The sequence below is a fragment of the Rhinolophus sinicus genome, chromosome 8 (assembly GCF_057876585.1).
Source record: "Rhinolophus sinicus isolate RSI-liver-muscle chromosome 8, RSI-T2T, whole genome shotgun sequence".
NCBI classification, from domain to species: domain Eukaryota; kingdom Metazoa; phylum Chordata; class Mammalia; order Chiroptera; family Rhinolophidae; genus Rhinolophus; species Rhinolophus sinicus.
In genome coordinates, this window is record NC_142508.1 from 3,566,842 (window position 1) to 3,580,704 (window position 13,863).

The 13,863-nt window shown below is 58.2% G+C and overlaps 1 protein-coding gene across 3 annotated transcripts; it reads left to right on the top strand.

The window, feature by feature from the left end:
- The first annotated feature begins 1,311 nt into the window (after positions 1 to 1,311).
- WDR86 (WD repeat domain 86) lies at positions 1,312 to 11,677 on the top strand. Of its 3 annotated transcripts, none has more exons than XM_019712836.3 (7): positions 1,312 to 1,418; positions 1,876 to 2,156; positions 6,274 to 6,415; positions 6,806 to 7,226; positions 7,844 to 7,979; positions 10,597 to 10,700; positions 11,090 to 11,398. In XM_019712836.3, the coding sequence occupies exons 2-7, from the start codon at positions 1,994 to 1,996 to the stop codon at positions 11,252 to 11,254; spliced, it is 1,131 nt and encodes a 376-aa protein (XP_019568395.2). In that variant the 5' UTR covers positions 1,312 to 1,418; positions 1,876 to 1,993; the 3' UTR covers positions 11,255 to 11,398. The 3 variants fall into 3 exon arrangements, with proteins under 3 accessions (XP_019568395.2, XP_019568394.2, XP_019568398.2); XM_019712835.3 differs by lacking the exon at positions 1,312 to 1,418 and adding an exon at positions 1,533 to 1,685 and having other exon boundaries at positions 11,090 to 11,677; XM_019712839.3 differs by lacking the exons at positions 1,312 to 1,418; positions 11,090 to 11,398 and adding an exon at positions 1,553 to 1,685 and having other exon boundaries at positions 10,432 to 10,619.
- Positions 11,678 to 13,863: the final 2,186 nt, after the last annotated feature.

The window sequence follows — 13,863 nt, forward strand, 5'->3', positions numbered from 1 at the left end:
AGGGACCTAAGGGTATATGGCCATGTACTATTCTCCCAACAATAATTTTAAGTCTCTGATAATTGTCCTCCAAACATGAATAACAGTCGTAATAACACTGAAGCTTCTTACAGCCTCCTTTTGTGAATGGTACAATCTGTCCTCTGCTTGTACGTGTTCAAATACAGCACCGTGAACATTGCTTAGGGTCCTCCCTTCCGCCCTGCACACATCCAGTTTCTGACGTCCGCCTCCAGAATATAGCGCCACTTTCTGCCTTCCCCTCTCCTACTGGATCACTGTAACTCCCTCCTGCCTCCTTTCAACCCACCTCCACCAGTGTCTTCCGGTGAGCCCAAATCCCACTGTACCCCACCCCAACCGTTCCGTGACACTCACTGCATACAAAGTAAGGTCCTGCTCTTTAAGCTGAGCTGCAAACTGATTCACGAGTTTGGGTTTCTCGCGTTAGGCCACTTGGAAAATAAATGTCCAAACGCCCTGTGGGACCCCACTATGGGGTTTTCTTTGAAGTCTGGACAGGGTCAACCATTGGGAGACGGTACGGCCTTGTAATGAGGTCTGGCTTTCCAAAGCCACTCTGCTCCCCTGCCCCGCCCCCCACACACAATCATAAATCCCATCGAGGTTTGCCCCACTAGCTTCTCGAAAGAGCCCTAGAGGGAAATTCTGTTGCCTTTAGGACCTGGAGGATCCGAGTTGGAGGTCACCCGCCCCTCCACCCCACACCCCCTCCCCCCGCAGCAGCGTCAGGAACTGCCCTAATGGGAACCACTAGACAGAAGCTCACGGTTGGGGGTTTCTGTAGAGACCTCGGTGGACAGTACTAGACATGGGGGGGTGGGAGAGTGGGGTGGGGGGGAGCTGAAAGGTATAGGCGTGGTGGGCGGGGCTCCACGCCCCCAGCACACGAGACCCGCTGGAGATGGCGTCTTGGACGGGCGGGCCGCTCAAGGGGGTGACCCACACCTCTCCCGAAAGCCCCACAGCCCTCTCCGCCTGGGCTTGCATTCTGCCCCCGCCTCTAACCCCTCCACACCCTCCCCCGCGGACTTTAGAATTCGGGGGGTGCGGGTGATTTCCCAGCAAGGGTAGACTGGGGCTCTTTCCAACAAGGGGAGCGCCCCCCAGGCTGCCGAGCATTCTTAGAGCTGGGAGCGTGGTAGGAGCCGACTCGCCCGATGGAGGCGCGCAGCTGCCGGCTCAGCGAGTTCCTGGGTGTGCGCGTCTCCCCTACCCGGACCCTCCGTCCGCCTCTTCCTCCCGTGTCCCGGCTTTTGATCTCTGCGGGCTTGGCAGAGGGTGGGAGCCCAGAGCCTCAGACAGCAGCTGGGAGGGTCGCACGCACAGCCGGTGCCCCCGTGCTGAGGCCGTGGCCAAAGTCGGCCCCGCGGGACCGGGAGCTGCGGGAGCGCGGGGTAGGGGCTGGAGCGCAGGCCCGAGGAGTGGGAGGGGACAGGTTGAGGGGTGGTCTCTGAGGAGGAGCCAGGCTGCACTGTATTGTTCGGCATTCCACCGCCCCAAGCGCGTGTTGCTGGCCTGGAAGGGCGCGCGCGGGGCGCTGGGCGCTCGGCTTTCCGGGTTCCCCCACCATCGGCGCCCCGCAAAGAGATACAGGCTTCCCAGCGCTCCCCGAGACGTCTCTGCCTGGCTCGCCTGGGCCCCAGAGGGAGGGGCCTGCTCAGGTGGGGTGCGGGTCTCCCGAGGGGCATGGGGAAGGGAGGCCCTCTGCACCGGGGGGCTGGGACTGCCCCATCAGAGGAGAGGGGATCCCAAGTGGGCCGCTCCCTCTGGGTCAGCGGTCTAGGAGGTCTTGTGGGCGGCGCGGGAGCCAGGGTCCCCCATCTCACCCCGCCACGCCCGGTGTCCCTGCAGGAGCCTGGTGCCCCGCCCCCTGCGATGGCCGCGGGACGCAGCCCCAGGGATTGCGGATGCTGGGGTGCTCCTCCTTAGCGGGCGCAGCCCCTTCCTCACCCACCGCGGGGCCGGCAGAATGGGGGGCGGCGGGTCGGCCCTGAGGGTCTGCGCCGAGCACCGCGGGGGCATCAACTGGCTCAGTCTGAGCCCGGATGGGCAGCGCCTGCTGACGGGCAGCGAGGACGGCACGGCCCGGCTCTGGAGCACCGCGGACGGCCAGTGCTGCGCCCTCCTCCAAGGTAGACCTGCCGCGCCGTGCCTTCCGCCGCTCTCACTCTGTCTTCTCCGCCTCCTCGCCTGCCTGCCTCAGACCTCGGTTCTTCCGCTCGCAGACCCCCATACCCAAAGTCCAGCCCCCACCCACCCCACGGCACTCGTGGAAGGGCGCCCGCCTGGGTCCAGCATCCAACCAATCCGGTGCACACGGGCTGGGGGGTGCTAGGTGGGGTCGGGTGGGGGCGCAGAGCAGGCTGAGATCCGGGTCAGTGGGCTGAGGGGCGCCCTCTGCGGGGAGCGAAGATCATTTGTTAAACCGCTGCGTGAAATCATTTCCATTACAACAGTTTTGCCAACAGAAAGAAATCGCACCCATACCCCCCGCAGCTCAGCAGCGCCTTGCCTGGTCTCTCACTGGCCGGGTCACCTTTGGCTGCACACGGCTCTTGAGAACATTAGGGTAGCAACCAGGCCTTGTTAAGTGCCGGCGGTACTGAGCACGGCCGTGTGCCCTGCTCACACTACTGGGTAACTGAGGCACAGAGTTAAGTAACTTGCCAGGGTCACAGACAGTGGGGGATAGAGTTGAAGTTTGACCCCCTACCCCACCCCCCTGCCCTGCTCTGTGCTGTCTCATTTCATCTGCAATTTGACATATTTGGACACTGGATGAAACAGCAGGAGTGCTGTAAAAGTTTTACAAATACATATCGGTTTATATTCGCGTTCCTAGTCATCGGAGGTGGATCTATTTCTTACCCTGGGTCCCTGTCATGTATCAAGTCTCTGGCTTGGGCTCCCAGCTGTCTGAACCCTGTCGGTGGGGGTGGTGGCAGTGGTGACCTTACAGGGGATGAAGGGAGCTGCAGAGAGTAGGCTAGAGAAGAGGAGGGGTGTCTGGAGGGACAGACAGAAGCCTTGCCAGGGACAACAGAGGGAAAGGCACAACTTTTCATGCTGAGTAGAAGGTGGTTCGAGCTTGACGCGGCCTGCTCCAGCACACCTGTTACTGCAGACCCTGGATCCCTAGCACTGAGACACTTCTCCTTTATGTGGAAGGACACTTTGACTTTGAACTTGCAGCAAGACCAAGGGTGTGTGGGCAGGCAGGCAGGGAGGGCCTTGGCAGGAGCCCGGGAGGCTCAGCATGTTCTTTGAACACAATAACTGCATCTTATCTGCACTCTTCATCCCTTCGAAAATATTTTTAGTTTGGCTTTTTTGCTTATTCTGCACAATTCCAACAGCTCGAGGCCAAGGCACTGTGGTCCCTGGAGACATAATGAGCCCTCCCTACCCCACACCCTCCCTCCCTCATGCCCTCCCTCATCCATCCCCATGGTTGAGAGAGGACTTGACCCCAAAACCCTTGGGGCAGTGGAGCCCTATGTCTGGTCTGTGGATAACGGTCAGGGACCCACTCTGCAGCCCCCAGCACCCCTCTGTTGATGGGGCTTTGAGCCAGAACTCACTTGGCTTGTGTTTTCAGATGCCGGGTGAGTGGGTGAGTGCTTGGTGCACAGAGGAAGGGGCTCATCCACTCGGGAGCCTTGATCCCAAGGGCACCTCAGCCAGCTCAGGGCCAGCTTCAGAGATGAGGTTCTTTTTCATAGAAAAAGTTCATTATCACTTCTTAAGTCTTTGTTTATGTGGTTATATTTTTATTGACTCACAATCAACGTACATATTCTTTTTCTTTTTTTTTCACTTCCATGTGTCATAAAAGGGGTCCCACATCTCCTGGTCTTCAGCATCCATGGTTTAATAGCTTCAGTTTCCTTGAGTAGAGGTGTCCTGGTGTACTAGCATGTCTCAGCGTTTTTCTTGGCCGAATTCTCACTTACGCTTGGCGCTGTGCCTTCCTGCTGTCGAGATGATGTTGAGATGGGAGGATGCAGCCTGAATGGGGGTGCTGCCCTGAAGTAGCCTATCCAGGGGGCCTGGGCTAGCGCCCCACCGCCCGGGGTCTGTGCAGGACTGCAGGACGTGAGTTGTGCGGGGCCAGCTCAGAGGCCCCCGCCCGCCCTCGGGACACCCTGGCTGCCTGCCAGCAGCCGGAGGCAGCCGGAGGCTCCTTCTTACAGTGCCCAGCCCTCCCGCCGACAGAAATGCTCTCAGGCAAAGCTTGTTGACAATCTTAACATATTTTATAAACTCTTTGGGGTTGGCAAAAAGCTGGGCTGTGTTTTGCCAAACACAGTTAGCCCTCAACTTTTAAACTGACGTGTGTTTTAAGGGAAACATAATCTGCAACTTCTTCGAGTGTTTATTTAATTCGCACAAACGTTGTTTTCTTAGAGGCTTGGTATATGCTATCCAAAAAGACCGGAAAACATTTCTTTCTTAGTCTTTTTTTTTTTTAATTGTTTCTTAGAACACAGGAAGTTGAATTCTTACAAGAGTAACTAGGCTGAAACTCAGGGTCAAAAAAAAAAAAGTGTGAATTTGTTTGAAACTTCCGAGGAGATTCTAAGTTCTGAGCCCAGACAGCTAAATGAAACTTTACAATTCGATCGAAATCCTTAATGTCATAAATATTTCTCCCAAATGTGTGGATATTTGAATCCATCTGTTCTTATCAGTGAAATGGCTCATTGGTCTAACATTCCTTTGATTCTGTTGATTCTCTGGTCCCTGAATCCCCCTCAAATAGACTCACCTTCAATGTGCTGTTGAAAGTTGTTGTCTGAGGTGGAGGACAAGCCCTGCTAGGATGGGGACCCCGAAGTCTCCTGGGGCTGCTGAATAATACCTGAGATACAAACTGTCGTCCCATGACGAGGGCGCTGTTTAAAATATCTGACAACTGCACCTACAAGAGGGACGACCAGCTGCATGAGGCCGAGGACAACTCTGGTGGCCCTCCCTCCGTCCTAGCTGTCTCTGCCTCACCCTCTGTCTCTGCCAAACACCTACATTCTGGCTGTAGGGGCCCCTCCTGCTTTGTGAGTACCGGCTCCTCTCCCCGATGCTCTCCCCCCACCAGCACCACGTGGACGCTTGCTCTGTGGCAACACACAGGCTTCTGCTCCCTTGCCCCCCGACACGCTCTGTCCTGCAGTGTCACACTCCCTGATGATCTTTGTTGCGTGGGCTCCTCACTTTCAAGGCAGGAAATGTGTCTTAATCATCTCTGTCTGCATCTGGATTTGTTTCCTATGACTGCTATGACCTGGGTGCCTCAGAACAACAGAAGTTTATTCTCGCACAGTTCTGGAGACCAGACGTCCAAAATCAGTGTCCCTGGAACGAAACTGAGGTGTTAGCAGGGCTGCGCTCCCTCCGAAACCTGTCGGGGAGAATCGGCCGCCTCTTCCAGCTGTTGGTGGCTGCTGTCACTCCTGCGCTTGTGGCCACATCATACTGTCTTCAGAGCCAACACCCTCAAGTCTCTTTCTGCTCTGTCCTCACATCTCCCTCTGTCTCCTTCTGATGAGGACACTTGCGGTTCCATTTGGGGCCCATCCTGATAATCCAGGATCATCTCTCCATCTCAAGATCTGCCAATGCCTCTTTTTCCAAGTAAGGTAACATTTCTAGGTTCCAAGACTTAGGACCTGACATCGCTGGGGCCATTATTCAGACTACCACAGTGTTTCTCCCCAAACAGCTGACACCTACTTTTACTCAGTCTGTGCAACAGCCCCCACAAAACAGGCATTGTTCCTTTGCCATGTCAAGGAAATCGAGGCACCTCTGGAGAGATGAAATAACTTGCCAACTGGCAGACAGTCGCAGAAGCGGAGCCCAGGCTTTGGGCTCTGAAGACCACGTCCTTGGCCTCTGGACTTGCCTCCGTAACACTGGGTTTGTCGAATGGTTGAGTGAACACAAGTAGCTGAAAAGTTTGAAGACTGAAAGGTGATGATGATGAGGAAGGGGGAGGGAAGGAGAGCAGGGAGGAAGAAGAGTGGAAGGTGAGGGAATAAAAGGATTGGGGGGCAGGGTGAGTGCCCCCTGAGTTGTTCCTGGCACCCCACAGTTCCTGAGACTCTACCAGACGTAACTTGTCATTTCAAAGGGCTTGTCGATTCTGGACTTATCTGAAACCCTCGCTGTCCCCTGCTTTCTTCCCTTCTTCCCGGAAGAAAACCTCGAGCTGGCATGCCCTGGTAGGCTCACGCCTTCCCTCATCTACAGGACATGAAAGCTACGTGACCTTCTGCCAGCTGGAGAATGAGGCTGCCTTCACGTGCAGCGCTGACTGCACCATCAGGAAGTGGGATGTGCTGACCGGGCAGTGCCTGCAGGTGTTCCGAGGACACACATCCATTGTGAACAGGTCAGCGTGACCTGGGGCCCTGGGCTGCCAGGCAGGGAGGACTCAGCTCCTTGTCATGGTACCTGTCCATGCAGGGGTGGGTGGAGGTGTAGATGGCAGTGACCGAGCACATCTTGAGTCTGGGCTTCCTTCTGTGGGTGGTGGAAGCCCAGAAGCCGAGCCTCTGCGTGGGGTGCCTGTTATTCCTGGGGGGCTCTCCTGGCCTTTCACTGTCCCTCCTGAAGCAGGCGGCCTTGGATACTCCAGCCCATGATTTCCTCTGAGAGCATTTTGTGCTTTCCGTCACCTGGGCTCATTGAGCGTGCAAGACACCAGCCAAAGGTCTCCTGTGACAGCCCGCCAGGCAATCCCGCGTGGTCTGAGCCCTGACCTTTCCCCTCTTGCCACCAGGATCCTGGTCGCCAACAACCAGCTCTTCAGCGGCTCCTATGACCGGACAGCTCGCGCCTGGAGTGTGGACAAAGGACAGGTGTCCCGGGAGTTCCGGGGCCACCGCAACTGTGTGCTGACTCTAGCCTACTCTGCCCCCTGGGACCTCCCCGGGGCTCCCTTTGAGGAGGAGGCTGCGTCGGGGGGCCTCCTGGTAACGGGCAGCACCGATGGCATGGCGAAGGTGTGGCAGGTGGCCAGTGGCTGCTGCCACCAGACGCTGCGGGGCCACACGGGCGCCGTGCTGTGCCTTGTGCTGCACACGCCCAGCCACACGGCCTTCACTGGCAGCACCGACACCACCATCCGCGCCTGGGACATCCTGAGTGGGGAGCAGCTGCGGGTGTTCCGAGAGCACCAGGGACCCGTCATCTGTCTCGAGGTGAGACCACCTGGCCCCGTGTACTAGTCACTCGGGCTGCATAACCACCTATGCCGACGGGGTGGCTTGAACACAGACATTGGTTGTCCCCCAGCTCTAGAGGCTGCAAGTCCAAGATCAAGGTGTCCACTGGTTTCCTCCGCAGCCTCTCTCCTTGGCTGTTCGATAGCCATTGCCTCCTGTGTCCTCACGTGGCCTTCCCCCTGCATCCACGTTTCCTCTTAGGAGGACACGGGTCATGCTGGGTTTGCAGTAACCTACCGACCTGACCCTTGCAGTTGTAATCACTGTGCCGGCGAACACCGGCCGGCCATGCTCTTCCAGTGTCGAGTGGCATATGGGTTATATCTGTGACAGCCCTGGAGGGGCTGGCACCATCCCCACCTAGGGGTGAAGCAGCTGCGGGGAAGAGTCTGTGACTTGGTCCAGGGCAAAGGACGATCAGATGGCCTGCTTGCCTGCCTGACCCCACACTCTGCGGAGAAGGGAGGGGCAGCAGGATGTTGGGAGCCAGAGTGGCAGTTGGGTGGGACCCACAGGCGGGGGTGTTTGTGGCCCCTGTGCGGCCAGCGATACCAATGTCCAGCGCCGACCTTCCCTCTCCGCCCCCTCCCCAGCTCGTGAACCAGCACGTGTATTCAGGCAGCGCAGACAGGACGGCCAAGTGCTGGCTGATGGACACAGGGGAGCGCGTGCGCACATTCACGGCCCACAGACGCAGCGTGAGCACCCTAAAGTACCACGCGGGCACCTGTAAGTGGCCCCGGCCCTCCCCACACCGCCCCAGCTTGCTGCACCCGCTTTGCCACTGCCTGTCCCCGTCACGCCTCTCCCCCCACCGAATCTTCCCTGGTCAGGGCCGCTCTGCTTCTCCTTCGAGGTCCCCATGAGCCTCAGCTGCCATTCAGGATGGTCAGTACTGAAAGGCAGCGGCCATTCCCAGGTAACAGTGGTCTGAATGGGATCGCGGTTTGTTTTTCTCTCAGACAGAAGAATTGCAGGGGCTGTCAGTCTAGGCTGGAATGGGTGGCTCCATGAAGTTATGAGGCACCCAGGTCCCTCCTGTCACTTTGCTTCATCATCCTCAGCACATATCCTCCATGTTTAAGGGGCCTCGTGGTTCAGGATAGCTGCTGGAGCTGGCGTGTCATGTGTCAGGCTGGCAGGGAGAAGAGGGAAGGGCGAAAGGACGCGTCTCCTAGCTGAGGAGGCCCCTGTCAAGAGCTTTCCTGGAAGCTCCACCCAAAGACTTCTGCATAAATCTCTTTGACCTCTTCCTGCGAGAGGCTGAGGAATGAAATCTCTTATCGGGGGACACTGCTCCCAAGACTAATCAGGGTTCTTTTGTACAGAAAAAAGAGCAGAATGGCTTACCGGGTAGGCAACAAGCTGTCTATGCCATGGGTCTCACATTGTCACACATCTGGCTTTGTCGAACTGACTTGCCATGCGTTCACACTCCAGGCACACGCAGAAGACAAATCCTGTTCCGGGGAAGCAACCGCCCCAAGCACACCACACAGGCATGGGAGGGGGCTCCCAGGTGCCTGAAGATCTGTTTCTCAATGCGGTCCCCAATGTTACGATTTGCTATCAGTCCCTCCAGCACACACTGTTTACACACACACACACCAGCAGAAAGCCCCAGAGCTGAGCCTAAGTCGTCTTCCTAGCACTGGGGTGAGGGAAGAGTCACACTGCAAACTTCCAGTGACTTCGCAGTACAGGTGTTAGATGAAGACAGAATGGGGATCTCTGAAAATAGAACTTGAGATGCCCTTGGGTTTAGGTGTCTGACAAGGAAACATTATTTTTTCCTTCTTCCTGTATCCAAACCCGTAAGTGTGATTATGGCTCCACTCCCGAGTCCGGGACCCCTAATTTAAAAAGAATGTTGCCTAGAGCGCCTCCCCTTGGCAGCAGCTGGGATGGAAGCTGCTGCTGTATCCAACCCTGCTGTCCCACCTGCTCCCCACTGTTAAGGAACTTGGTCCTTGGTCTTTGCCAGCAAGCTGCAGGATGGTTAGACTTAATTCCTGACCCTCTTCCCACCCGCCGGATGTTCAGCAGCTACACTGAGTTGGTGGGAGGGGAAGGCAGGAAAGGAGCTGAAGACCCAGAAATGAAATTTCCCTCAGGGCCACATTTACAGGTGGCTGTAACAGAAAGGCTCTCAATAGGCAGGTGACACATGACGTGGAGTAGGAAGGGAGCCCCCTGGGGGTACTTGCTGTGGCATGCTCCAGCTCAGGCTGTGGGTGGGTGTAGCAGATGCTGTGGGTACCACGTTCAGAGGTGCTTCTTGCTATAGCACCTGAAGTCCTCTGCCTGAGGGCCTGTTCCTGTGAGGAGCGCTGGGAATTGACACCGAGAGAGGCCCTCGGCCAGTGACTCATGGAGTTTCTGGATAATTAGCCCAGCATCCTTGCCCCCGGGTGGGACAACTGAGACGTGGTCTGCACCTTCTCCCAAGGCCCCAGCAGTCACCTGCTCACCAGCACACCTGTATGGGCATCCTTTTTTCCTGTTTCTCTCCCCGCTTCTGGGAAGGCCCTGCCAGATGAACTATTTGCACTGAGCCCTAGTGTCAGGGTCAGCTGGGACAACCAGGCCAGCTGCTAGTGTACCAGGTCAGTGTTCTCAGTGTGGTCCCTGGCCAGCAGCAGCAGCAGCATCTGGAACAGGTAGAAATGCAGGTTCTCAGGCCCCACCCCAGACCTCCTACGTCAGAAGCTCAGGTGGGCCCAGCAGTCTGCCTCTTGACAAGCCCTGCCCATGATTCGATTCGGACACACATGGGGGTTGGGAACACTCCTACGAAATTACAATGTAGGAAACCGGGCTCCCCGGGCCAGAGGTTGGGCAGGGGCACTCTTGTGGGCCCCACGGGCCTGGACTCTGGGGGGCCCAGTTCATTGCTGGGGTGGGGGGGATCTGGCTGATCCTTGCTCCGGAGGCTGCTCAGATGGCGGGGGAGGGGTGATACCCCTGAGGCAGGGGCTTCAGAGCTGCCGGTAACACCCGGCTGCCACCAAAAGGCCTGAGTGGGAACCTAGGGCCAGATGGTGCTCAGCAGACAGAAACACCTGGAAGGGCAGCGCAGGCCGATTGGAGGCCCGAGAAAGGCCCAGCAGGCCCCCCGCAGTCACCCTGACTCACAGAAATGTAGTAAAGATAACGAAGGCGCCGCCTCCTTCCTTTCAAGGGGCTTCCTCTATTCCCCACTTGAACCTAATGACATCCCTGTAAGGCGGGCGGATGGGGCCTGGAGAGGGTCCAGGTGAATCGGCCCGCCCTGCCCCTGCCCTGCGGCGTCCTGGAGACGTGGAGGGCTCTCGGGCGGGAGGCCCAGTGGCGCGTGTGTCCACAGTGTTCACCGGCAGCGGGGACGCCCGCGCGCGCGCCTTCGACGCCCAGTCCGGAGCGCTGCAGAGGGTGTTCCGCGGCCACGCCTTTATCATTAACTGCATCCAGGTAGGCGCTCTCGCTGGCTGTCCCCTGGGCCCCGCGGCTTGATGGCTGAGTGGGGATGCACCCCCCTGTCCCGGAGGCAGTGGGGGCCGAGGGAGGGAGGGAGGGACGGCTGGCCGGTCCCCACGCCCCCAGCACTCCACCACAGGCAGAACTTCCTCCCTGAAGCCGAGGTCCTCTGGGCTGAGCTGTCTCTCCCCGCCCGCCCTGCCCGCCCCCATCCGTCGGCCTTGGTAGTTGACGTTCACGCCGATGCCCCGGCATGCAGAGGCGTCGCTGCGAGCAGAGCAGGGCCTGTGCGTGGTTGATCTCGTAACTGCAGGGACAGTGGCTGTGACGCGCTCGGGCGGGGGGGGGGGGGTAGCTGAGAGCCCCACGCCCCGCGTCCGCAGGTGCACGGCCAGGTGCTGTACACGGCCTCGCACGATGGCGCGCTGCGCCTCTGGGACGTGCGCGGGCTCCCGCCGCCGCGCCCCACCGCGCCCCAGCGCAGCCTCTCCCGCCTCTTCAGCAACAAGGTGGGCTGCGCCGCCCCCGCGCCCCTGCAGCCGACCTGAGCCCGCCGCCACCCACCCGCCCAGGGACTCACGGAGGGAGCGCGCCCGCCCCCCGGTGGCGGGAGGGGACGAGGCGGCCAAGCGACGGTTTTGCTTTTCCTTCGTGTTCGTGGACACTTGAAGCCCTCCCCGGGTCCTCTGTGAGCCGGCCCATGCGGGGAGACCGTGCTCGCTCCCGGGGAGCCCGACCCCAACCCCTTCAGCCCGAGGCCCCGGCAGAGTGGCCCACCCGGGACCTTCCGAACTCAGGGTCCCCAGCCTACAGTTCCGAGCGCCCAATATCCCCGGAAGCCAAACCTTTCCTGCTGAGAGGAAACGGATGTTTCTTCAAAAACCCACTGAGCCGCAAATGGTCATTATTTTGGCAAATTGTCTTTCGGAAGACACTTGTATAGAGCCGAAATACACGTGCGTAAAAGTGTACAGGAATATATCGTCTTTTGTTCTGCAAACTGAGTCTCAGCGTCCGTTCAGAGGGAGGAGGGGGCGCCAGGAACCGGGGGCCTCACACACCTGCCCTTCCTCGTGAGTGAAATTAGGGGCTGCGGCGTGATGATTCCTCCAGTGTCACTCATGTGGGGAGTGGCCGTGGAAGAAGCCAAGAAGCAAGGAACGGGCTCTCTGCTTGTCTACGTGACAGCAGGGACCTGTCACCCCTGCTTCGGAGCTCCCATTTCTGCATGAATCCGGAAGGGCCCCTTCTCTCAGATCTGGAGTAGAAAGGCCAGGGCAGTAGCTCCCTGGCGCCATGCACAGGAGCCAGCTCTGCGGGGACATAGACACAGGATGGGCTTAACGGGGAGTGGGGCACAGGTTCTGGAGAGGACCCCAGGGAAGCCGCCCCAGCAGCCCCTCTCATCACCACATGGGGGCGCGCTTCCAGCCCTTGGCTGGTGCCCACTTAGTGCATCCACGGCACCCTCGGTGCCAGGCCCTGGCTGGCCCCTGATGTAGGAAGAGAAGCTACAGAAAACAGTCTGCCCTTGCGAGCTCAGCATCTCGCCAGGGACAAGCTTCCCCACGCAGAGGCAGGCCTTGATGCAGAGAAATGGCCTCCCCATTGTCTTAATGCAAAGGGCGTTTCATTAGGAAGATGCACTGCCGGACAGGCCTCACCTGCTCCCGGAGTGCCCAGGCCCAGGCCTGACGAACAAGTACAGTATTGGCATGAAGGGTGGAAGGAAGGGGTGCATACTTTTGTGATGTGCTCTAGACCACACCCCCAAATCCTGGGAGCCCAGGGGCCTCCCTAGGAAAACCGGCTTGCTGGCGGGGAGCTCGCAGACGCTGCATCACTCCCTACTGTTCGGGTGGAACTCGGAGGACACAATCCAGGTGCAGAGCTGGTGCCGCCTGCCCTGTCTGGGAGCACTCACTTCCTAGCAGTTCTTCTCCAGGGCCCGCCCGCCCCAAGGGGGCTTCCCAGGAGGAGAAGCTCCTCTCAGGGACGGCACGCTGAGCATCCTGTTTCCGCCCCTTCTCAGCATGTTTTGCTGACAGGCAGCTTGAGTAGGGAGTCGCTGGGGACGCTAACAGCTGACGCTGCATTCCTGCCTCACCAGCTCTTGCTCATCTGTCATCTTAGATTCCCCTATCGTAGCCACGCACAAGAGAGGATAAAACACACACGCTACTGCACGTCCAGGAAAACAGCCACTGGGTGCGGATCGTAAAGCGGGGGCTGCTCCATTTGTTTCTCCAGCCTGCCTCCCCTGGAGAAAGAGTAGGAAATGAAAAACTGGAAAAATTTTGCATTTATACAGCATAGCATTTGGGAAATTATTTCAGCCACACAGAGGCCTTTGCTAGATGTGGAGGATTTAAAGACGACCAGCCAACCAGATGTTTATTTGCCTTTGAAAGCATATTCTTGCCTTTGATATATCCAGTTGGATAGCAGGACAACAAGTACTTAAAGGACACATGGACAGGAAAATACGGACAGGACATGGCAGTGTCACCAGAAAAAACAGCAGACAGAATTTCGAAAGAAAAGTGATGGGCATCAGATCTGATGGGTGCGGCACCTTCCGGCCACAGCCTCCTCTCAACCCCGGCCATCTTACATCTGTGCTGCCCCCCGAAGGCCCCAGTACGCTGCCACCCAAAGCTAGACCCCTGCCCGCCTTTCAGAGTGCGCTGCAGTTGGATTCAGCAATCCTTCCAAATCCTCCTCCTCCTCCCCCAACACACTCCCTCTGGTGGCTCTAGAACAGCCTGTGACCCCATGAATATGGCACACTGGGCCTGTCCTACCCCCACTCCTACCTCATTCGTCCCAGGTCTGGAATGTCCCCTTCCCCCCTCTATCCCAGGACAGCCCCTCCAAGGTCCACGTCCTCTGTGACTTTCCTAGCCTCAGCATGCTCTTCCCACTTAACAGCATTTTCATCACAGAAGTCCTTTGCGTCCTCTCTTGCCTTCCAAAGCAGGCAGCACCACTTGGTCACCACCTGTGCCGTTTCACACAACCAGCAAGAGGCAGCGCCAGGGTCAGAGCCTGTCTCCCAGCTCATGGAGGCGGCAGCCCTGCAAAACAGTGTATGCCCAAAACTGTCCCTAACTCAAGGGCTGGCTACTCTGCATCTCTTCACAAGACAATGGAGCCA

Coding starts and splice junctions, on each gene's coding strand:
- WDR86 (XM_019712836.3), top strand. CDS start 1,994: ATGGGGGGCGGCGGGTCGGCCCTGAGGGTCTGCGCCGAGCACCGCGGG. Junction 2,157..6,273: donor GTGCTGCGCCCTCCTCCAAG/GTAGACCTGCCG, acceptor CCTCATCTACAG/GACATGAAAGCTACGTGACC. Junction 7,980..10,596: donor AAAGTACCACGCGGGCACCT/GTAAGTGGCCCC, acceptor GTGTGTCCACAG/TGTTCACCGGCAGCGGGGAC.